This window comes from Sminthopsis crassicaudata, chromosome 3 (genome assembly GCF_048593235.1).
Source record: "Sminthopsis crassicaudata isolate SCR6 chromosome 3, ASM4859323v1, whole genome shotgun sequence".
Taxonomy (NCBI): Eukaryota; Metazoa; Chordata; class Mammalia; order Dasyuromorphia; family Dasyuridae; genus Sminthopsis; species Sminthopsis crassicaudata.
The window spans coordinates 346,915,856-346,942,496 of record NC_133619.1 but is presented as its reverse complement, the minus strand read 5'-3'; the positions used below and the strand labels follow the sequence as shown (position 1 = coordinate 346,942,496).

At 35.2% G+C, this 26,641-nt stretch overlaps 1 protein-coding gene across 1 annotated transcript in view; it reads right to left on the bottom strand.

Annotated features, from left to right (window-relative positions):
* CLSTN2 (calsyntenin 2) overlaps positions 1–26,641 on the bottom strand; it is a 939,093-nt gene that overhangs the window by 542,945 nt on the left and 369,507 nt on the right. The window contains exon 2 of the mRNA XM_074301665.1: positions 18,396–18,518. Within this exon, the coding sequence (XP_074157766.1) occupies positions 18,396–18,518 (123 nt within the window). The remainder of the gene's footprint in view (positions 1–18,395; positions 18,519–26,641) is intronic.

Sequence of the window (26,641 nt, the reverse complement as noted above, 5' to 3'; positions counted from 1 at the left end):
TGAGAAGAGCTATCATAGCTGATTATCATATACTCTTACTGTTACCATGTACAATGTTCTCCTGGTTCTACTCACTTCACTCAACATCATTTCATGGAAGTTTTTTTTTTCAGGTTTTTTAAGAATGAACCTGTGATGCAGGGTATAGAGATCAGGGCATGGACTCAAGAAGAACTGAGTTCAAACTTGGCCCCAGACACTTATTAGCTATGTACATGTGATCTAATTTCTGTCAAGTATAACACACACATATACACATACACACATATACATTATGTTATTATTATCCATGGATTTCTCATTTATAAAATGAATTAATCTCAATCATGTCTAAGGTCAGTCCTCACAATTCTTAATTCTGTCCATTTTCTCTTAATCCCTCTGGCTAAAACTAATCTATACCCAGTGACTGTGGACTGGAAACAGAGCTAGCAGGCCCACATGGGGACAAGATCAGACTCATGACAGTCTCATTAGCACAGGCTCAATCCAACTGAGCAAAGTAGCCACAGGCAACAAAGAAACTGTTCAAATGACTAGGTTTCTAAAAAAAATGTTTTTATCCCAATCATTCTGGCATTGTCAGGTCACAGCTTCATATTACTGATCTTTTCAATGGCCCCAAGACTTCTCTTTATAGAATATGAACCTTGTGGGTGGATTTGTCCATTCTATATTCCCTCATAATTGAGCCAATGACCATTGCCTTTCAGTCTCCTGCTAAATAACAGTACAATCAAGAGTGGAGCTTGGAAATCTTTCTAGCTGAGAGGGTCCTCACCAGGTTAGCCAGTGTTGTAGAAATAAGACTGCATTATACCCAGAAGAGGAAAATGGAGATATGGATAGAGAGAAGACAGGAAAAAAGAGAGAAGACAGAAAAAAAATCTTGTTCTGATCTTAATATTGAGAAATTGAGTAGCTGGTAAAGAAGTCCTTTGAAATTTGATTTCATTAAAAATAAAATAACAAATTAATTAATTAATTAATAAAACTTAAAAAAGAGCTTTCAATGAAGGGAAAAATGAACAAGGTTGAAAATTTAGTTCAGTACAGGCATTAACTCTCAGCTTGACCTTTGTGTCTTAAGTTTTTTTCAACTGCAAAGCAAGCAGGTTAAGCTAAATGCACTCTAAGGACCTTCTAGCCCTGACATTCTGTGATTTGTATTGATTTTCACAGTAAAGATAGTAACTTTTTCAATGGTATGTAAGTAAAGTACTAGATAAGTAGTCAAGGCCAATTTCACCAAAAGAAAAAAGGTAAAAATAATTGGTGTAATGATTTGTTTACTAGGGAAGAGAAAGAGGGCAATTAGATGGAAGCTTTGGAATGGCAATTACATGGGATAGATATAGGGTGATTGCAAGCTAGCAAAACATCCTATATGATATGTGTGGTCACTTAAACTGAAAAAATCCATGTAAGCAAAGGATTTTTCAGCATTCCTCACAACATCGACTGGCATCTGTTGTCCATTCATACTGTTCCCTTCTTGTGGGGTGGGTAAGCTGCAACAGAAAATACAAATAGGGAAGGAGAAAAATGAAAGAGTAGTAGAGATGGTAATGAATGAAAGGTTTGTGCAATTATGAGTGGAAAAGGGAAAGCCACTAATTACTTTTTTTGTTATTACTCATACTTCATTCTTGAAGAGGACCAATAACATCAGGAAGGTGATGTCTTGCCTTGCAAGTGAATTGGATATAAATGAGGAAAAACTGTGCAGATGCTTTAGCTTTACTCTCTCCTCCAGAATCATGCAGAGTCCAGTGGCAAGACATATGTCAGGATGACCCAGATGAACTCATAGGTACTAACCCAAGTTACCATAGCCAGCTGACAAATGCGTCTCAAGCCACTGAAGCAAAAGCCAGTCTGGGCCAGATTACAGGCTATAAGACAAGATAAAAAGTTTTATTCAGATTTCTGTTTGTCCATAACCTTATTTCTTTGTGGTGAATTTAGGAAGTGTCTAATGCTTTTATCTATTCCAACAACATGTAACATTTCAATTTGTCTTTGGAATTATAATAACAGGCTCTGATAGAACACCCACAATTGTTTTGTTTTTTATTATTTTTAAAACTTGACTTCTATGAGCTGTCAATTTAATAGCAATAAAAGAGTAAAAATTGAAATCCTGACAACATGTTATTAAAACAGAAGCATTTCAGAAATAAAAGCCTTTTGCAAGTTCCCCCATCCATCCCTGGTGATTAAAAGCTTTGCAATAATCATTAACTGTGGCTCTGTGTCTTGTGTCCTTCTTACTCTTCTCAAGGAAAGTTCTGTGACACCATCTTTTTCAGAAAATCATTTCTACCATTTTCATTCTCCCCGGGAATAGGTTAGAATTGGGGGAGAGGAAAGAGAGGAAGATTTTGGGTTAAATTTTCTTAGGAGGGATAGTGGTGAACAACCTTTCTTTCCAGCAACATGAAACATGGTCATAGAATACTTTGTTTTTCAAGGATCTCAGGGAGAACAAAGGTAAAAATCAATACCAACATGAAATACAAAAGGTATTTTATATTTATAAAGAAACATGTTTATTGGTTTACATGAAGGAATCAATAAATGTCTAATAGAAGGATGGAATGGCTACTAAATGATCTAGACTTAGAAGTCTTAGATCAAGAATTCAGGCATGGATACATGAAAGCCAGGAATTGGAATATGAAAATAAGATCATTGGTTGGTTACTAGAGGAATGAAAAGATAGGAAGATTAACCTATGAATGAGGGAAAGTGTTATGTCAAGATATCTATCCACAAGAGGAAAAGATCCAGGTATAGAAGTACGATTAGCAAATTGTGTAGGCTGAGTCCAAGAACTGTCTATTTTAAAATGTCCACTTAGAGATGGACAGGCAAGTGATGCAGGTCCATTTTATAAGTAGGGAGGTTGGTGTCAATGAAATCCAAAAAGAGGAATTCAGGATTCAATCATGGGGATTTGAGGCAAGAAATTTATTCACTTAGAAGATTAGTCAGATTAATCTATTCATCAAAAAGAATTATAGAATTATATAATGTTAAAATTGGAATCCAATCCAACATGCATTTATAAAATAAAGAGTCAACACATTGCAGTAGATGCAAATGACACAATGAATGTAAATAAATAAATAAAAACAGTACTTGCCTTCAGGGAAATTATATTCTTCTCGGTGAAGTATGACATTAAAACTGTAAGTCTATATTTGATTATTTTATGATATTATGATTATATTGAAAATGGAGAGAGAACACCAGCAACAAAGGGGATCAAGAAAGTCTGCCTGTAGGAAATGGTACATGAACTTAGCTTGAAGGAAGCTAAGGTTTCAAAGAGTTAGAAGCTAGCAGGAATTGCTTTCAAGGACTACATCAAAGCAGATTAGTGGGTACTAGATCGCAGAGTTCTAGCAGTTGGCACAATATCTGCCATATATTAGATACTTAATAAGTACTTATTGATTGAATTCAGCAAATATTTGAGTTTGGCTTGAATGTAACCGATATGAAAGAAACTTAGAGGTCATATAATTCAAATCTGCTTTACAAATAAGATATCTAAGGCACAAAGTGACTCTCCCATAATATTGGAAGAATCACCCTTCAAAATGAGGCCTATTGACTCAGAATTCAAAGTTCCTTTCATTTCATTAAGGTTAAAGAATAAAGGAAGAAACCTTCTTCTAAAGATCTGGAATACAATCAGGCTCCAAATAAGTTTTCCATGGAAACTAGGAACAGGAACAAGATAGAACTTAATAATAGAGGAATTGATGTACTAAAGGTGAAATAGAACCAGCAATGAGATTAACATCAGTCGATCAATCAATGAGCATTCATTAAGTATGGTGATAGGCACTGGGGATACAGATACAATAAACAATAATCTGGAAATATCAAATGCTTACATTCAAATGGAGGGAAAAAAAACTTAAACATACATAAAACATAAAGAACAAATTTAAAGGGAATAAATAGGGTAACTAGGTGGCACAGTGGATAAAGTGTTAGACCTGGAATCAGGAAGACTCATCATCCTGAGTGTGACTTTGGGCAAGTCAGTTAACCCAGTTTGCCTTCCTCATTTATAAAATGATCTGGAGAAGGAAACAGGAAAGCCCTCAGACATCTTTCCCAAGAAAACCCCAAATGGAGTCATGAAGAGATGAACATGACTAAAAAATAAGCAAACAACAACAAAGAGAATAAATACAAATAAATAAAAAAGGTCAAATATAAAGTAGTATGAGAGAGGGGGGAGAAAAAGAGAGAGAGAGAGAGGGAGAGAGAGAGAGAGAGAGAGAGAAAGAGAGAGAGAGAGAGAGAGAGAGAGAGAGAGAGAGAGAGAGAGAGGAGAAAGAGACAGAGAGAGAGACAGAGAGAGACAGAGAGACAGAGAGACAGAGAGAGAGACAGACAAAGAGAGAGAGAGAGAGAGAGAGAGAGAGAGAGAGAGAGAGAGAGAGAGAGAGAGAAAGAGAGAGAGAGAGGGAGACAGAGAGAGAGAGAGACAGAGAGAGAGACAGAGAGACAAGAGAGAGAGACACACACACACAGAGAGAGAGAGAGAGAGAGAGAGAGAGAGAGAGAGAGAGAGAGAGAGAGAGAGAGAGAGAGAGAGAGAGAGTGGGGGGGGAAAGGTGATGTTGATCCAGTGAGTTGTTAATCCAAGACTTCTTATGATACTCTGTTACTAGACAGGATTGGTTCCAGGCCTAAAGGCTGAGGCTTCTACTTCAATATAGAGGCCTCCATACCATATCGCCTATTGACAATTTCTCACTATATTAATTTCTTTAAAATTATGGTTTCAGAATGTCAACTAATCTACTCATCCATCAATTGTTACCAAACATTGTTTTATCTCCTACATTACTAAAGGATAAGAAGAATCTCACTTAAGGTAGTAGCAGTAATAAAAAAAAAAAGAGTAATCAAAGATGAGGCAGTAGTTTTGAGCTCTGTTGTTCAAACTCCATTTCTCTGACAATAAAATCTCTACAATCTACCCCCAACTCACTTTTCGAATTTGATTTCCCATCAATTCCTCAAATGGGCAGTGTGGTATAAGAGATCGTGATTCGGTGACAGAAAAATTGGATTATCTTTGTTCCTCCAAAGCCAAGTGACCCTATTCAAGTCGCAGACTTTGTCTTTGAGCTATAAGGGGATTTTAAGTTACTGAGGCTAACTCCTCCTCAAGAAGAAATCATATCTATAACATCCCTAACAAATGATCAGTGAGACTCTTGGAAGCCTTCCATTAATGAGAAACTCACCATCTCTTCTCTGATCTAGACTTCTGATTCTCCTGTTGTCCAGCCCCCTTCAGCTTCCTTTTATGTGTTGTCTTCCCCTGACAGAATATAAATTCCTTGAGGGCAGGCCACTGTCTTACTTTTTGCTTTTACTTATATTCTCATATTAGCACAATACTTGGCACATAGTACTTAATAAATGCTTGTTGATGTGATATCTCAAAGGAAACAATGCCCCCATACATTCGGCAGAAAATTACCCTTCTGAGACTTTACCATTTGCTACAAGTTCTTGTTATAGGGCAAAACAAGGAACTTCAATGCCTCTTAAGGACTACTTTTCTAATAGAACAAAATCCTGTTTCCCCATGCTGGTTTTTTTTCTCTAGTTTTAATATTCATAGTTTCTTAAGTATGGCATATCTTCCAGTCCTCTCTTCATTCTGGAAACTGTGCTCCAGTTTTTCAATGTTTTTCCCAAAATAAGATGTCTAGAATGAAGCACAATACTCCACATATGGTCTGATCAGGGTAGGACTCAATAGAACCATTTCCTAGATAATAAATTTCCATGCATGCAACCTGTTAGGAGCACAGTGAATAGAGTGTCAGACTTGGGATCAAGAAGACCTGAGTTCAAATTCTGATTCAGACATTTATCAGCCACATGATCCTGGGTAAGTCACTTAATCTGTTTGCCTCAGTTTCCTTACCTATAAAATGGGGATGATAATAGCATCTATCGCTGAGGGATGTTAGGAGCATTTCTTGCAAACCTTACAATAACAAACATTATTGTTGATATTAATAATATCATCACTACTTAAATCATCTATTGAAGTATTTAATGGTATGCGGTATAAATAATTGAGCCTGATACGTTCTACATGAAATAATGCTATAGACATGGCCCACCTCTAACAAGTCCAGTAATTTATAATTAAAAATCTTTATTAGTGAAAGCACCGTTTTCAGTCATAATTCCTTCCTCTGCACACAGAACACACAACACATGGGATCAGTAGTGGGACAAACACACAGAGACAGATGCAGGAGGCAGCAATGTGAAAACCATGAATCTCCACAGATTTTGCCAGTAAAGTAAGTACAGCCACATGTATATACAAGAGACATAATTAGTTAATCCAACTAAGCCAAATCACATCCCATGTAATTTTCCTAGCAGCCTTCAAAGAGTTACCCAAATGAGAAGCCAGCCAATTGTACTTGATCATTCTCCACAACCCCAGTCCTAGTAAGAGACAAGCCAAAACATGCACAATGTAGACAAATGAGCAGCTAGATTATATTTGAAAGTAAAACTAATTTTCTTTGCATTTAAAAGGCTCTCAAGTTGCCTAAAAGCCCTCAGTTGGGCTGAGGTGAAAATTAAATTATTTAGTGCATGCCTAGCCTGATTGCATTATCACATGCTGCATCTCTGTGGATGGGACCTTCATAATATTAGTTTCCATTTATACGCTCCATGTTATTGCTGTGTGAATGTTATATTTCTATAGTGCTGAAAGGACATAACTAGGAATTTGTCTTCCATTGGACCTTTATAGAAACCAGGGAAAGATTTCATTACTTCGATTACCTAGCCCGATTTCACCCACCAGAATCACACAAGAAGATACAATGACCCAGAGTAAAAAACAGAGACAGAGAAAGAGAAAGACAGGGTGGTATAAAAACAAAACAAAACAAAAACAAAAAACAAAAAACAAAGAAAAAAAAAACCTTGAGAAAGGAAATAGAAGATTTGGGTTTGCATTTGGCTTAATCACCAATTCACAATATGAGCCAATCATATAGTCAGTCTCCTTTTGAATCAGTTCCTATATCCACAAAATGGATGTATCCAAAGTGATTTCATAAAGACTTTGTAGAAATCAACTTCATTTACCATGAAAAAACCTCTTTTTAATTAAAGTACTTGATATGCATAAGGCATTCTGTTAGGTATTTAAAGAGATGTGGGTGTTGCTCTCGAGGAGTTTACAATCTAGTAGAGGTTTGGAAATTTCAGACATGTCAACAAACTAAGAAATGATTGAACATATTGTGGTAGATGATAGTAATGGACTATTACTGTGCTATAAGAATTAATGAGCTCAATGATCTAAGCAAAACATGGATAGACTTGCATAAATAATGAAGAGCAAAATGAGTACAAACTAGAGAATATTGTATACAGTAATAGCAATATTGTTTTAAGAATGACTGAGCAATTATTATAAATAGCCAAATTAATTACAAAGGATCCAGACAAGGAAATGATAAAAAGAAATATGTACAGAATAATTTTGACCATACTGATTTGGGTTTAATGGTAGCTATCTCTAAAGTAATGAGAGAGAAAAATGTAAAACAAAAAAAGAAATTTATTATGTATACAATATATGCACATAAATTTATTATATATGTAAATGAAATAGCAAGTTTCATGTGCAATCATTTTTATTATACTGTTATAGAAATACGTGTTTTATTATATAAAGTAAAAAAAATTTAGTAGAAAAATTAAACTATGTATCCCAGGAATTCTATTCCAAAATATAATAGATAAAAGAAGTGGTTGATGCTATGAAAACCAACTAGAGAGAAGAAAGACTAGATGTAGGGAGATCACTTCAGAAAGAAACTGCTATAGTCCAGTCAAGAGTGACAAGGATCTGAATTAGGATGTTGGTCATTGGATCTCTCAATAGTGTTGATTGGCAGAGGCTGTTATTAACTCCATTTTACAAATGAGGAAACTGAGGCAGACATAGGTTAGATTTGTACAAGCTCACAGAACAAGAATTGACCTCAGGTTTTTCTGATACTGGGCTTAGCATTCTATTATTGTGATCTGAGAAGAGTTGCAGCTGAATAGGTTTGTGGGATGAAAGAAAATAAGGAATCAAAGATGACTCCAAAATTGTCAACTTGAGTAGCTGCAAGAATGATGGTGTCTTTGGCACAAATAAGGAAGTTGATAAGACAGATGAGTTTCAATTAAGACTCAACAAACATTCATCAATTACTTCAAAGAATTAAACCAAATATCGGAATTCAAAAGTACTTTTAGTGGCCATTTGACTCATTATCTAAGTGAAAAGAATGTGCTCTGTAAGATACCAAGCAAGTGGTCATCTACCTTTTCCTGAAGTCTAACATACTTGAATCATGCCATTTCATTTCTAGATAGCTTTAAATGTTAGGAATTTTTTCCATCACCAAACTTAAATTTTCCTTTTGGCAGCTTTGTGATCCTAATTTTGCCCTCTTTGGCTAAAAATGATGCTGATAAAAATCCTGATAAATCTAATCTCTCTCTGAGATAATGAACTTTTAAAGAAGCTATGATATTCTCTACCAAAAGTCTATTCTTCCTGGCCATACCACTTCCTCTAATCAGTCCTTATATTATATGAACATGAGATCCTTCATCTCTTCAATTGACTCTTTAATTTATCAATATCCTTCCTAAAATGTGCCTCATTAGAACTGAACACAATGTTCTAAAGTTGGTTTAGCCAGAGCTATGTATAACAAAAGCATCACTTTCTCCTAGTCCTGAATACTTAGTCTAATCTCAGATCGCAATACCTTTCTTGAGAGCCATTTATTGTGTACTGGACCCTCTGGTACACAGTGAGAAGCAGAAAGCCAGGGAAAATTTTTGCAGCCAAATCACAATGGATTGTGTATTCACTGTGGTGAATACAAAAGAGGAATCAGGCCATGCATTTAAAGACACTATTTGGGGATATAAAACATTTGGACATGGAACATCAAGGAAAAAAAAGCATAATCAATCAGGTGTGATATTACATAGTTAGACAGTAAATCTAAGAGAAGAAAAGAGAGATCAGAAAAGCGAGAAATCAAATCCTTGATGTGTTTTACTGACCCTGAGTATCTGTTTCTACTACTTTTAGTGAGATCATCTCAGTTCATGTTAATCATGTAGCTCCCACTGAGGACATACTTTTCTACCTTCAAATAGAAGAGGACACTGGCCAAAGATAACACTCGCATGAAGAATCTCAATGTTTAAAAAAAAAGCCAACCCAAAACCAATCACACAAAACCCCTACCAATATAGTATACCATTGCAGAACTGCCAACCAATATTATCTTCTAATCTGTTCATTCTCAGCAGGAAAGAGCTGTGACCTGAGCAGCTTGGAACTGAACCAGTTCAGCCTCATTTTGAGTAAATCATAAAGTCTAGATTTAGAGCTGAAAGAGACCTAAATGGTCTTCTAGGGTGATCCAGTCTCTTCATTTTAAAAATGATGAAACTGAGCTGAAACCTTTTAGTGGGAGGTTTACTCTCTATATATTTATAATTAATTTCTTTCAAAAATCAATCAAAATCTTTCTCCTACTCTAATTTTATTTATTTTATACACACACTATATATATATGTATATATACACACACACACACACACACACACATATCTATTTGTACACATATTTCTTCCCTGTTAAGATGATAGTTTCTTGAACAAACAAGGATTAATTTTTAAAATTTTTGTGTACATCACCGTAGCACAATGTTTGGCACATCATAACTGTTTATTGTAAATGTTTGGTAATTGAGGGTAGATGAATGGATAGATGCAACTGATAGCCATGAATTTTTCCTGGGGAAGAATAGGAAAGGACTTTCTAGCAGCCAAGAAATCATACCATGTAGAAAATTTTCTACTCTGTGAGGTGAGAGTAGACTGGAGGTGTCACAGAATTCTACTCCCAAAGCATCCCAGTCATTGCACATACGATGAGGATTCTTTTATAATGAATTCTTTGGTAAAGGAAGCCTATCCAGAAAACCTAGCATCTTCTTTGGATGACTGAAAGAATACCTTAAGTCCGTAAGGGATATTCTAATTTTCATTTTTATTAACTAAATGGAGACATGGATTTATTTGGTAAAAATAATTTGCTATCTCATGAAATTTTAGTGAGGTACAATGGAAAGAACACTTGACTTGGAGGGAAGAGAGGTTGGTTTGAATTCTAGTTCTGTCAACAACTAGTAATAAAATTAGGGAAAATCATGCTAATTTGTCTTGGCCTTAAGTTTCCTCATTTTTAAGAAGAAAACAATGACCCTTTCCAGTCCTAACTTTCCATGACACTATTGGATTTAATTCTCTTAGTGGAAAAAGACTTGTAAAATCTTACTGTTTAAAAAATAAACTGGCAAGAGCAACAAGCAAAGCAAAAACAAACAAGCAAACAAACAAAACAAAAAAACACAGATAAGCAGTAAATAGAAAGGCACTATGATATGATCAAAATAGTCTGCGGTCAGAGAATCTCTGTTCAAATCCAGGATCTATTATTCACTTTTTATGTGACATTAAGACTGTCACTTTATCCTTCTAAATTCATTTGTAAAATGATATGTCTGGGTTCAATATTCTCTACAACCCCTTTCTGTGAGCCTATGAACGTTATACAGAGTAGATTATAGATTACACTAGAATCTAAAGTAAAAGCAATAACTAAAGGAAAAGGCTGACAAATGAAACAAAACAAACAACTGCTGATAACAGCAAGAGCCCAAAGCCCATCAGTGTCCAAAAGGGATAACACTGGCATATATATATATATATATATATATATATATATATATATATATATATATATTATTTTGGGGTAGGGAAGGATAGGATCTTCAAATAAATCCTTCACATTTTCTTTTTAAAGATAAATGTTTTAAAATAAATATCTGCAGCTCAGATGGATGGCAGCAGCAGGTGTGCTTATCTTAGGTACTATCACAAATAAAACCCAGAAAATGGCTTTTTAGATATCCTAAAAGAATCCTTTTCACTTTGAAGAGTAAGAGAGATTTATAAACTGATACCTAAGAGCTAAAAGATTCCTGTTCTGTGGATAAGGGAGGAATTTATGGCCAAAGAAGAACTAGAAAACATTATGAAATGCAAAATGAGTAATTGTAATTTCACTAAATTAAAAAGGTTTTGCCCAAACAAAATTAATGCAACCAAGATTAGGAGGACAGCAGAAAGCCAGGGGAAAAAATTTCCAGCCAATGTTTCTGATAAAGGCCTCATTTCCAAAATATATAAAAAACTGACTCAAAATCATTCTTCAACAGATAAATAGTCAAATTATATGAACAAATTTCAGATGAAGAAATTAAAGCCATTTTAGTCATATGAAAAAATGCTCTGAATCACTATTTGTTGGGATTACTAGGTGAGAACTGAGGTTGTCTGGATGGTGACAAGGTGAGAATTCAGGTTTTCTGGACAATTACAAGGTGAGAACTCAGGTTGACTTGATAGAGGGGGCAAGCTCATTGGCTGGGGTGGTTCTTCCCAGAAGCCCTTGCATTATCCCACGCCCATTCTCTGGGAGGATAAAAGGAGACAGCACTGGGCGCAGAGAGCAGATCGGCCTGGAGAAGGATAAGAGCTGGAGGAGATTCAGAGCCAGGATTCAAGAAGAAAGACTCTGCATTGCATCAGGCTTGACGGGGCTCTCTGCAGGAAGGGAAGTCACTTCTTTGGACAAGAGTTAACAGCAACTGCCTGGAGACAACGGTTCGCTACAGGAAGAAGAATCTGTCGGAGAGATTTGAGTAGAAGACACAGCAGATCTCTTCCCAGAGAGTGATCCGGCAGCTTCTAGAGACGACAGCTCGCTACAGGTGACAGAATGGATTGAGGGCCAGGCCTAAAATCAGAAATATCACCTTCCTGAGTTCAAATCTAACCTCAGATACTTAATAGTTACATGATCTTGGATTTAACCATGTTTACCTCAGTTTACTCATCTATAAAATGAACTGGAGAAGGAAATGGCAAACCAATATTTTTGTCAAAAATCAACAACAAAACCAATGTTGCAATGAGTTGCAAAAAGTTGGACATTGCTGACAAGAATTCCTCTGTTTTTTTATTTTTCCTACTAACTCACATTTCTTGAACCTACCACTTCTCCCAACTTCTTTATTTCTCTTGATGACATCCCCATCTCCCCAATAATAATTTGCAATTATGGGTGTGCCACAAGCAATAAAAACAGACAATGGACCTGCATATACGTCCAAACATTTTACACACTTTTGTGCACAGTATAAGATTTTACATACCACGGGCATACCCTTTAATCCTCAAGGGCAGGCAATAGTAGAGAGAAGAAACAGAGATATTAAGACACTCCTCCAAAAACAAAAGAAAGGGGGAGCCACAGGTAGCCCTAGGGAACTTCTAAATTTAGTTCTCTATACCATTAATTTTCTAATTTTTGACAAAGATGCGCTGGCTCCAGCAGACAGGTTTTATAACCCACCAGAAGGGCAGTGTCCAGTGAGAGCATCTCCACTGTCCTTAGATAATCGCCAGGTGATGTGGAGAGATCCAGAAAGTGGTGAATGGAAGGGACCAGATAGGTTAACTGCCTGGGGGAGAGGGTTTGCTTGTATTTCTTCAGCAGGAGAAGGAATCAGATGGGTGCCAACAAGTCATATTCGCCTTGTCCATCAGAGAGAGACAGAAAAAGAGAAAGACCTCAAAATAAAGGAGAAGATCTAAGAAACATCTGACACTGAAAGAGCATGGATAATAAGAAGACTGTTAAAGAACTTAAAAACCAGCAGGAATCATTGGACTTCCTCACACAAGATGAGAATAATGGACAATGGACTTATGGACATTTATAAATTTTCAATTTATGATTATGATTATGTTATATACTTCTAGCATGTGTTATGTTACTATGTTACTATGTGCTTATGTAATTTATGTAATTATCTGCAATACTTCCCATATTGATGGATTTATGTTTCAAGGTCATGACTGTCCTATGTTCTAAATCAAAAGAAAGGGGGAGATGTTGGGATTACTAGGTGAGAACTGAGGTTGTCTGGATGGTGACAAGGTGAGAATTCAGGTTGACTTGATAGAGGGGGCAAGCTCATTGGCTGGGGTGGTTCTTCCCAGAAGCCCTTGCATTATCCCACGCCCATTCTCTGGGAGGATAAAAGGAGACAGCACTGGGCGCAGAGAGCAGATCGGCCTGGAGAAGGATAAGAGCTGGAGGAGATTCAGAGCCAGGATTCAAGAAGAAAGACTCTGCATTGCATCAGGCTTGACGGGGCTCTCTGCAGGAAGGGAAGTCACTTCTTTGGACAAGAACTGCCTGGAGACAACGGTTCGCTACAGGAAGAAGAATCTGTCGGAGAGATTTGAGTAGAAGACACAGCAGATCTCTTCCCAGAGAGTGATCCGGCAGCTTCTGGAGATGACAGCTCGCTACAACTATTGATTAGAGAATTGCAAATTAAGCTCTGAAGTACCACTTTACATCTCTTGGATTGATGAAGCTGATAGGAAAATATAATAAGAAATCTTGGAGGGGAGGTACACTAATACATTGTGGGTGGAGTTGTAAAATGCTACAGTTATTCTGAAGAGCAAATTGGATCTATGCCCAAAAGCTATAAAACTATACATACCCTTTGATCTAGCAGTCTTGCTACTGGATGTATATCCTAAAGAGATAATGAAAAATTTTACAGTGGAAAGAATTGGAAACTGCGTTATTTTATTTGGGTAATGGTAAATACACTATGGTATATGAAAGTAATAAAATATTATTTTTCTATAATAAATGATGGGTAGGCAGATTTTAGAAAAGCCTGGAAAGATCTACATGAACTGAAGTTGAGTGAAGTGAGCAGAATCAGGAGAACATTAAACACCGTAGCAATAAAGTTATGTGATGATCATCTGTGATAGTTATGCCTTTTCACAACATTGCAGTGATTCAAGGTGAAGGAAAGTGCCATTCACAGACAGAAAATGAATTGTAGAGTCTGAATGTCATTTGAATCAGAGTATTTTCTCCTTTTTGTTTGCTTGTTTCTTTTCTTTCTTATATATTTTTTCCCTTTTGGTCTGCTTTTTCTTGCACAACATAATAAATAAGAAAATGTCTTTTAAAGTATGGCACATATTTAACCTATGTCAGATTGCTTTCTGTCCTAGGGGAAGAAGGGAGGGAGGGAGGAAAGGAAAAAAAATTTGGAACACAGTATTTACAAAAATGAGTGTCAAAAACTATATTTGTATGTATTTAAGAAAATAACATTATTGAGAAAAAAAGGAAAAAGATAAAAAGGTTTTTATGTGGCTATGAATGTTGGTAATACCACTGAAGGGAAACCATTCTACTTCTTTACTCAGAAGTAGTAGTAGTAGTAGTAGTAGTAGTAGTAGTACTAGTAGTAGTAGTAGTAGTAGTAGTAGTAGTAGTAGTAGTAGTAGTAGATGTTGTTTGTCTTTTGTTTTTGAAAAGAACAAATGATATCATGAAGGTTGATATTTGAAATACAAGTGTAGATTCAGGCAGATTCCATTTTATGCAGTGGATATATATATATTGCCTTCAGTCAAGTATTCACCATTCAAATAAATATTTAATTGCACTTGAAAGTTTTGTTGTTTAAATGAAACCCCTTCCCTCAAGCCCTTTAATAAAATAAGCAATCTTTTCTTTCTTAAATAATCTAATTATGAATTTGGATTTTCCTATATAGGTGAATATATCTGAAAGACGTTTGCATTATCAAAATTTTGAAGAACTTTAGAATTCATTAATTCAACTTAATTTGGTGGTAGTTTTCTATAATATATTAAGAATATGGCCTTTTTTGAGGTAGTTTTCAAGGAAATAATTTACTAGGGAATTGCTAAGGAGAAGCAACTAACAAGGACTGAATTCTATATCTTACTATATAGAGGAAAAGCCCAAAATGTCCCATATAAATCAAATATTTATGCCAATACTTTTAGTAGTAAATAACTAGAAATAAAGTAGATGCCTATCCACTATGTAATGGTTAAACAAATTGTGATATAAAAATAATACAATATTCTAGACTTTAAGAAATGATAGAGATAGCAAATACAGAGAAGCATTGAAAGACATGTGAATTAAAGTAAAGTGAAACAAGCAAAACCAGAAACAGTATGTTCATAAACTACAACAAAGTAAATGAGAAGAATCATAGTGGCCAAAGTAGGTCCATGTACACACATCTTTTTTATTATACTATGTTATGAAAATGCTTCTTTTATTCCATAGAATAAAAATAAAATAAATTTTAAAAAAGAAGAGACATGAGAATGCATTTTCTTCCCTTCTTTTCAGATGTGAACTTAAGGTTTAGAATAACAGAAAAAAATTTGGACTTAATTTATTGGTTAGTTTTGCTGAACTGTTTTTGTATGTATGTATACATGTATGTATGTAAATGTGCATTTATTTTTGTTGAGAACAATATTGCTACAGGGAAACTTAATGACGAATCTACTCATACCAATTCAGATCTGTTCTTGTTTTATTGTTTATATTCTTAGAGTTGCTGAAGGATACTGTCTGTTTAAAGTGATTTGCCCAGGGAAGGGGAATTTGTCAAAATTTGAACTTGAAGTCATGTCTCACTGATGATTCAATCAAGAATGATTCTCTCTGACTCTACACATGTTAACAAATTAAAACAAAAGAACTAGATATTGTTCCTCTTTTACAAAATGTTTGGAAATATAGCATTTGAAATCTGGAAGAACTTCTATGAACTGATGCTGAGGGAAGTGAATAAAACCAGTAGAACATTGTAAGCAGTAACAACATTGTTATGCAATGATCAACTTTGGCAGATTTAGCTCTTTTCAGCAATACAATGATTCCGAAAGATTTTTAATAGAAAATGGTTTCCACATCCAGAGAAAGAACAATATAGTCGGAATGTTGATTGAAGCATACCATTTTCACTTTTTTCGTGTGTGTGTGTGTGTGTGTGTGTGTGTGTGTGTGTATTTCTCTGTGTATGTGCATTTTGGATGATTTTTCTTTAGTTTTGTTTCTTATTTTACCAGCTGACTAATATGAAATGTTTAATATAATTAAAGATACATTTGCTCTCTTGGGGAGGGGGAACAGAAGGGAAAGAAGTAGAAAAATTGGAATTCAAAATCTTTCAAAAATTATATATTTCTGGGAAATGAGTGTAAACTGTTTGCATTTTTGTTTTTCTTCCCAAGTTATTTTTACCTTCTGAATCCAATTCTTCCTGTGCAACAAGAAATACGATTCTGCACACACATTTTGTATCTAGGCTATATTATAACATATTTAACATGTGTATAAGACTGCCTGTTATCTAGGGGAAGGGGTAGAGGGAAGGAAGGGAACAAAAGGAATAGAAGTGAGTGCAAGGGATAATGTTGTAAAAAATTACCTAGGCATATGTACTGTTAAAAAAAAGTTATAATTATGTAATAAAAATAAAAAAAAAAAAACTATATGTTGAAAAACTGTCTTTACACATAATTGGAAAAAAATAAAATACTATTGACAAATATATGTATTTATAACCCTTTTGATTTGGAAAAAAGTCACATAGAGCAATAATCTTTCAAGAAATTTATTTTAGGAAATTTCTCAGAATTGTTAAAATAACAACTTTAAAAACAAAGAGATGCTGCAAACACATATATTCAGAGCCATTGCTCCTCAGAATACTTATCTGCTCTACAGCTTAATCCTCTTGTCTCCTACTTAAAGTACCTCCCTACACCCCATAGGAAATTTTATGAGTTTTTCTACACATAACTACTAATGTTTCCATTTGCCTTGCCCCCTCAAACTTTACAATCTTCTATAATTAAAAAAAGGGTTTTGCAAAGCTTATCTCTTGGAAGTGCAAAAGAGCCTTTTTTTCTGCCCAAGTAGCTCATAATGTAACAGACAAACTGTCAGAAAAAAATAGACTTAATAATGGTAAAAACCTCGACCTGGCATACATCTATCATAAAGCAATCTTCCAGAAATCTTGAAAACTTTCATTAAAGTTCCTGTCTTGCCCCTGACAGTTATAAAGTGCTAACAATATTACTCATGATGCAAGTGTCTTCAGAAATACCTTATCATTTTATCCTCATAACCTATTTCTTTCTTTTCTTTTCCTTTTAATGTCTGCCAAAGAGTAGGGCACATTCCCATTTCCTCCTAGTACACTACTTGGCAGGAACTAAGAAGACAGTCAATGGTGGACCCTTCATCCACTGAGCTGACTGAGAAAATCAATAGTCATAAGTTACAATCAGTGAAAATAATTTACTTCCCATTTTATTTCTATAACCCTTTCAAAAGTTATGCCAAATTCCCATTCCCCACCATCCAACCCCCCAACAGAGGTCCAATATCAGTATTATAAATCGTGCCTGGTTTCTTTTTCATTAAAATCTATTATGGCAGAGAACAAGCTGCCATAATTACTTTTTGTAGGTCACTAAGAACAAGAGAACTCCGACTCCTTGGCCCATGGACCACTCCATTGGACCAAAAAGATCCAACAAACTCTTAATTAATTCTTTCCACCAAACTTTACATTACTTCTACCCTTTCCCTACTTGAGAGAGAACAAAAAGAGAGACGGAAAAAGAAAGAAAGAATCACAGAGAGAGACAGAGAGACAGAAAGACAGAGAGAATCAGAAAAACAGAAAGACAGAGAGACAGACAGAGAGAAGGAGAAAGAGACAGAGATAGAGAGAGAGAGACAGATACAGAGAGAAGGAGAAAGAGACAGAGAAAGACAGAGATAGAGAGAGACTGAGAGAGAAACAGAGACAGAGAGAAGGAAAAAGAGACAGAGACAGAGAGAGACAGATACAGAGAAAGAGAAAGAGACAGAGAGACAGAGATAGAGAGAGACTGAGACAGAGAGAGACAGAGAGAGAGAGAGAGAGAGAGAGAGAGAGAGAGAGAGAGAGAGAGAGAGAGAAGAAAGAGAGAGAGACAGAGAGAGAGAGAGAGAGAGAGAGAGAGAGAGAGAGAAGAAAGAGAGAGAACATATAAGAAACCAAAGGAAAGACAGTCTTCTAGAATCACTAAAGGTGCTACAGGAGACCAATATAAATTTAGGTCACCAAAATGACACTTGAAAACCATCAGGGCATGTGACTATTCCATATTTGATGATTTGAACATTAACCCTTATTTATATAAGACAATTGATTATTTGAAGCTGATACTTATCAGACAGACATCAAGAATAAACCAATCTGAATAGCTCCCTCAGCGGGATATCCTACCTGCAAAAGGAACCGGGGCATCCTTATCCAGGGCAACGAGAGGTGGATCCAAAATGACAGTGTCGTTATTCTCAGTTATGACTCCATGGTATGAGGTTTCAATCCATGGTTTATGTTTGTTGACTGGAAAATAAATACAAAATGCAACTAGGTGAATTGAGTAAACTCAAAATATGCCTCAATTCGCAAAGATGGATAAATAACATTCTACAATTATTAATATGCTTTTAATATCAGTTATGTGCATTCTCTATTATAAATGCTACTAGGCCACAATTAATCCCATGCACAATTAGGAAATTAACAGCAGTTGTAACAACTGTTCTTTCAAATAAATAGTTTTTTTTCTTTATGCTTTTTTTTTGAGGGGTGGGATTTTAATGTTTCCTGAATCTGAAAAAAACAAAAAACAAAACACAAGGATGTTTTTATAGCTAGCTAATCATCTGGCTGTTTTTATAATACTAACTGATTCATTTAAATATAAACTTTTTAGTCATTCACAAACACATATTTAACATCTAGCATACTCTAATTGCTGCCTGGGTTCATATCTTCATTATTTTTAGCTGAACTACAGAAAGTGGGTTATGGTTAACCTATGGCTATCATAAAATGACAAAAATTCAGGTTATTACTTGAAGTAAAACAAAATGTCATTATTATTCAAAACATGAATCAATTATCCAACATTTATTGAGCGCCTACTATGTGTTAGGCATTATGACAGATGCTAGAGATAAAAGACCCAAATCTCGGCACTTATGGACCTTACATTCAATTGGGGGAGACAACATGTAAGGATGTAATTATATATAAAATAAATACAAAATAAAGATGAGATTTTTCAAGGAAAGAAGATATTAGCAGCTGTGCATAGTGGAGAAAATTCCAGAAAAATGTTTATGAGATGATGCTTGAGCTGATTCTTAAAAGACATAGGACATTCCATAGAGCAGAGATGAGGAGGCAGTGCATTCCAAGCATGGAATTTGGTCAGCGCAGAATAATAGAGATGGAAGATGGATTGTCACATGTGAGGAATAGAAAGGACAGTTTAGGTGGACTGAAGAGTGAGGAGGGGGGTGTAAGGGGCCTTTAAATGGGTGCCACAGCAAATCAGGAGATTGAGTGGTCCGGAAGTAATTTCTGTGGATATTAGGACTGCCCTTGGGCGGGATCCTGGCCATATTGAGATAGCTTCGTAATGGGTGACTCTCTTGCTGATTGGCTGTGTGTGTGACCTCACAGGCCCTATGTAAGCCCACTGCAGACAGCAGTCTCTCTCTTTAACCTGGTGCTCTTCACCCTGGCTCCCTAGCCTGGGTGGCCAAGCCAAGATGGATAGCCAAAAGAGGTAAGGGTTTTGGTAGTGAACACGTGGGTCTTCTGACCAGGTGTTCACTCGGGAACCAACAAGTCAGGGCATCAGTCAGGGCATTATGTGAGTAGGTATAATAAAGGCTTTTAAGATTACACGTGGCTGTTCTTGAGTGCGCTACCGGTTATTAAACTATAGATTCAAGAGATCGTGGCCAGAGACCTTTGAAGGCCTCAGAGGAGGCGAGCCGGGTAGAGTTCACACTGCAGAGGACAGTGGTCAAAGGTACTCTGGTGGGTCTAGGACAGACTAGTAATTGTAACTGACGGGAGAGCACGTTACAGGGGGGTAAAATAAATAAAGCTGGAATTAAAAGTTTATATTCTACTCGCAATAGGGAACCACTGATGTTGATTTGAGTAGGGGAGTAATATAATCAAATCTGAGTTTTAGGAAAATGATTTCAGCAATTGTGTGAGTTGGATTAAAATGAGAAGAAAATTGAAAAGGAACATTTGGTTCTGACTCCAAATTCTTCCCTAGCTGTGCTTTTTGTGAACCTAACTTGGCTGTAGACCGGCTGTTGCTCCTAAATCAGGCAATGTCTTTATAGATGCAGGAAATGGCAGCTGACTTTGATGTCTGGCCTGTAGAGCAACTTAAACTAGGAACCTAGTGTTGTGCTCAGACCCCACAAGCTCTATTTCCTAAAGACTTGTTAGCTTCTTTTAGGCTTTGGGCTGAAACTCACAAGTCACTCATAATCAGAGGATTTACAGAAAGAAAGGACTTTGGGGATCATCTAATCTCAGTGATGTTAAATATGCTTCTTGCCTTTTTTGGGAGGGTCTCTTTTCAGACCTAACTAATGCAGTGTTTTATTCTATTGGAACACACACACACACACACACACACACAACACACACACACAGAAAGAGAAGAGAAGAGAGAGAGAAACAGAGACAGAGACCCACAGAGAGAGAGAGAGACAGAGAAAGAGAGAGGGAGAGAGAAGAGAGAGAGAGAGAGAGAGAGAGAGAGAGAGAGAGAGAGAGAGAGAGAGAGAGAGAAAGAGAGAGAGACAGAGAGAGAGAGAGGAGAGAGAGAGACAGAGAGAGAAAGAGAGAGAGAGAGAGAGAGAGAGAGAGAGAGAGAGAGAGAGAGAGAGAGAGAGAGAGAGAGAGAGAGAGAGAGAGAGAGCACCAAGGGGAGGTCCACTAGGGGATAGACAAAGAAGATCAGCAAGTCATTGGAAAATAACAAGTATATAAAATAAGAGAAAAGCATTAATAAAGGATTTAAAGAGAAAAAAAGTAAAAAATCATCTAATCTCACTCCTTTAATTTGTGTCTAGATAATGAAATTGAAGGTAAGAGAGATGAAGTATTATAATACATTTTTGTGCAAGATGGATAGTAAGCGGCAGAAGTGAAATGGAAAGAGCCTCATCTCTCTCTCTCTCTCTCTCTCTCTCTCTCTCTCTCTCTCTCTCTCTCTCTCTCTCTCTCTCTCTCTCTTTGACTTTCTTTTCATTAAATTTTTGAGTTTTAAATTTTCTCCTTCTCTCTAGCCCCAGTTTCCACTGAGGATGTAAACATTATGATATCCATATGATCTCTTAATTATACTATTACTAATTCTACAAATCAGCACTTTATATGGATATTGCAAAAGACTTAGTCAAATATATTTCAGAAATTTCCATACAAAAACATTTCAATACAAAATACTCAAAGCATTTCCCTTATCAATTAGTCAATTAACCCTATAAAAAAAAAAAACAAAAAAACCAAGGTTAAGTCTAGAATGACTCTTTCTTAAATGCTGACTTGTTGGAGTAATTATCTGTTTCTGATGCCACAGCAGGTACTAGTCAAGGATGAAAGATGTTTTCAATCCACTTTTTTTTCCCCTGAGACAATGGGGATTAAGCACTGAGTTAAACACAGCTAGGAAGTGTTAAGTGTCTGAGGTCATATTTGAACTCAGGTCCTCCTGAATTCAGGGCTGGTGCTCTATCCACTGCGCCACCAAGTTGTCCCTTCAATCAACTTTTATCTATATTTTAGCAATATTTGACAATTCCAAATGCAAAACCATTTACAAATGCAAGTCTACTTCCTCAAAAGAGCTAAATATTTTTAGATAATAATTACAATGTTCTTCTACACTAGAAGATTTAAAATCTTCTATTATTTCCCTGTGATTTATTTTTACCAGCTTTATTTTATATTACTCCCTTTAATGAACTCTGTATTCCAGGTAAACCAAGTGACTAGCTATATTCCTTCATCTTTTCCTGCCATATCAAACTGCTTTTCAGATCAATGGCCCATAACTAGAATATACTCCTTGGCATTATACCATTTTGTGAAATCTTTCTCTTCCTTCAAGACTAAGTGATACGAAGCACTCTTCAACATCTCTCTCAGATAAATATGATCTCATTATGTTAAAATTTTCCTAGAACATTTTATTGTTTTCTTCTTGGTTAACTATATACCATATTTTGAATAGCATACATGTAACATTCCATGAAGTAGATTACAAATCCTTGAGGATTGGCATAGTGCCTTGCACATTGTAGATATTTAATAAGAATTAATTTGTTGAATAAAATGAAATTATAAATCTTTTCTTGGATACTATTGATTCTCTTGCCACATTGGGCACCAACAACTTTAAATGATCATGAACATATCTGTGATTCATAAAAACAGAGGGCTGAGGGCTCTCAGAGCACCCAAGGAAACCTTTCAAATCAGACATGTCTCTCCTTGGATTTGTCTACTTGACTTCAATGAAATCAGTCTAGTTAATGGACAATTTTGTTTTTTTTTTTTTTTTACAAAACAGATATAGCCTCAGTAATCATGGCCTCTATTTCCATATTTATCTTCTATGTTTTTTCACTTGCTTTTTATGATAATCTTTTTTTTTTTTTTTGGACAATCGGATTGATATTTGCTCCATAGAATTTTTAAGTTTCTGTTAGTCTATTTATATAGAAAATAGAAGAAGGAACACTGGCAACTGTGTTAATAATGCAAAGCTAAACTATAAGAGAAAGGGACCCTCATATTCTATCTATATTTGTATCCTCCATGATATGAATCACAAAATTGGGCACAGAATATGTTTTCTAGGAATGGACTTAATTGGAACAGGTTTTAAGAGACAACTAGAATTGGACAAAAGATGTGAAGGCATGGATTGGTTGCAATATTGGAGGGGCTATCAACATTGGATTTTACATTCAATAGAAAATTTGAATCCAGAATCCCAATAGAGACAATGATTTTGCAACTTTACAAATACAGCAGTCATAGATTTTTGAAACTGGAAACTTTTGTTTTTGTCTTCCTATTCTCAGCCCCAAGAACAAGACCTAGGACACAGTAGATACTTGAGAAATATTTGCTAAATGAATAAAATGTGACAAATCATATATATGTTGTCATGCACATTACAATTTTTTAGAAAAGTCAGGTATTCGTGGAATAGAACTTCTTGAAAGTTAAAGCCACCTACTAAGCTTTTACTTTGCTTTTCACACAAATCAGCATACTTTAAAATAGTGCTCTGAACTTTGAAACACACTGATAAGTCTTTAGGCTTTACTTTAAGGAAAAAAAGTTGTTACTGGACTTCCATGGGAAAGGGCAAATGGTTGCATTTGCCAGAGTACCCTAGTTTGGTTGGTTTTATCTATGAAGGCAAAAGGAAAGATGTCATTTTTCTATTGTTAATCACAAACCAGAATTATAGGATAGGAATTCAGAAGTCATCTATTCCAAACTGAGCCTAAACAAAAATCTTCTTTACAAAATATCATCAAGCCTTTGCTTGAAGCTCATGTAGAGGAGAATCCTTCTTCTCATGCTTAGGTGAGAAATTTCTCTATGTGTCTGTTTTAAATTTTATATATATACACAGAAATACATATATATATATATACATATATGTATATATATACAAATTATATAAATTACATTTTTATACATACCTTTTCAAAATGCTCTCATCACCTTATCTATGCTATGTCCAAGCAAAATTTCCGCAAATCTCTTAAGAAATCCTCATATAAAGATGATTAAATTTTCCACCAACTAGTTTGCCCTCTGCCTCTTTAGTTTTTCAGTGCTCCCTAAAATACTATGGTCCAGTCTGAATACAATCCCACAAAAAAATAAGATATGGGAGATATTGCTTTTGTAGCTCTGATATATTTCTCTGATTGCAACATAAGAATGTGTCATTATTCTTGACTACTATATCATGTTGTTGATTCACATTTATCTTGCAGTTCATTAATGAAGAAAAAAGAAAGGAAATAAACATTTATTAAATACCAATTATATGCCAGCTATTATGCTAAATACTTAAAAAATGCCTCATTTGATTCTTTCAATAACACTGGGAGATATTATTATCATTTGCACTTTACAGTTGAGGAAACTTAGGCAAATAGAGATCAAGTGAATTGGTCAAGGTCACATAGGTTGGATGTTTCTGAAGAAGGATTTGAAATATGGCCTCCTGACTCTAGACCTAGCATTTCTATTTACTGAGCCACCCAGCTGCCTCCCCAAGATCTTTTTCACCTACAAAGAAGCTGAGGTTTTATCTATGTGAAGATAGTTCCACAAAAAAAAAGTTCATAGAAAATTACTTATTAAGTTACTGTAGAAGGCAAATAGATCTATTTGACTATAGCATTATTTTAACTTTTCCACTAAGTATGCTAATAACTTAAGTTGAAATAAGTTGAACAAATAATAGTTCTGAGTTTCTCATAATTCCCTTCATGTATCATTTACTCTGAAAAATTCTGATGTATATGTTTGTCCTACTCTGTAGTCTACAAAATGATTCTGTGCAATAATCTTACAAAGCAGAATAGTACAATTATTATTAAACAATATTTTAGAGATGAAGAACCTTAATCTCAAGCAAGTTAAATAACTTATCCTCTGTCACTCAGCAGAGTAACTGCTAGAACTGGCCCTTGAATCCAGATTTTCTTTTAAAATTTTGAGCCTAGTATTTTTTTCCTAGGGCCACTAAGTAATAAAGTGGGTTGAAACATTTAAATTGTAAAGTTCTCTCTTCCTTTCTTCTTTCCAGGATAAGGAGGTTTGATTTTCTGTGATTTCATCAGTTCTCAGACATTCATAGATAGAGACCACAATCATTCCACTATTTAAAAGTTTCTTGAGTTTTCAATATATTTTGTATGCACTTATTCATATTCAGATTGTTTCTTCCCATAGACTATGAGATCTTTGGAGGTAAGGATTGTTTTATTTTTCTCAGGTATACCTACGAAAGAGACTAGCACATAATGGTTAGTAAATGATTGATTTGGTGGTGGTGGGGTTATTATCTAATTACTTAACTCTTACCTATGGATAAAAACCATTAAAAGGAGATTAATAAATGTTAGTGGGTGGATTGACTGACAATTCAAATGCTGAAAAATTAAATATAACATATGCTCAAATATATACTATATACTACTCTACTTCTAAGACTCAGATCTCTGAAATTCAATTCTTTCTTAATTGTCTCCAGATATTCTAACTTTCACATTTTATCACTTAATCTGAAACTGATTTTCATCTACATTGTGATCTCTAGTTATTGATCTCTGCCAGCTTTCCTCATCCTTCTTCTCTAATTTTTCTTTACTTACCTCTTTTCAAAATACTGACCTTATATGTTAATCATTTCAATAAAGTAGCGTTCTCTACCCTTTAATAACCTTGCTTTTCATTGTTCCCAACACACTAATTCTTAACTTTGAGTCATCCCCATCATTTGCCTCCATGTCTATTCCTAAAGGCGATTATGCTAGGCAGAAAAAGACTGGGGTAGAGAGAACAAAGGAGGGAAAAATGGAGAAAAAATTACATGATAACTTTATTTTACATTTCAAAGTAATAGCAAGTTATACATAAGATTTGCAGTTTCATGTCTAATCTTTTTTTTTATTCTACTATATCATAGAAATGTTTATTTTATTTCAAGATAAAATAAATGAAATTTTTAAAAACATAAAAAATTGCTTTGACAATGGTATGCACATAGTGATATCTAACTTTTACTGAGCTCTCACGGATGCTGAGAGTTCTCTGGATTTCTAATAAACTTTCTTTCATATTTTCCATAATTGTTCTAAAACTTCCTGTAGTTCCTCGAATTAACAACTCAGAAGATTGTCTTGCCTTTTAGGTATGGATGATAACATCCCTAACTTTTTCATTACCCCTCTTCCACCCTTTTAAATTCCCTCATCCTTCAATCTTCACCCACTGCATACTTCCCCATGGTATCAATGTATAAGGTAGCCCTCCTCCTTGCCAAAGCTAACTTTTCTACATATTGCTTTAACATGCTCTTCTCCTGACTATTGCTTAACCTTACCCTGGTTGTCATTCACTCTCTGTCCCTCCTATGCAAAATCATTCTGTACTAGCTTTTCTCCTTACAACTGCAGATATGTTCAGGTCTCTCCAACCCTTTAAATAAAATAAGTGGAAACATTTCTGTGAACTGATTGTCACATTAAGCTACTATTCCTATATCTTCCTTCTCTTCCACTTTTAAACAATTAGCTAGAATAATCTACATTCACTTCTTCTACTATTATGCTACCTAGTCCCTTTTCAACTAGGCTGAAAAGATGATTTTCATTTCCCATGGCAATGTTTTAAAGTATTTTCTTTAATGATATATAAACTGTTAAATTGAATGAATCCATGAAGTTTTGGGGTGGGACCAGAAGGCTGAAGAGACAACCTGTTGTAGTGGAAAGGATAGTGGAAGTGTAGTTAGTAGATACTGGCTTGAGTCCTGATTTTATGACAGATTAAAGGAATAATTTTGAGCAAATTATTATTTTATGGCTTTTTATTTTCAAAAC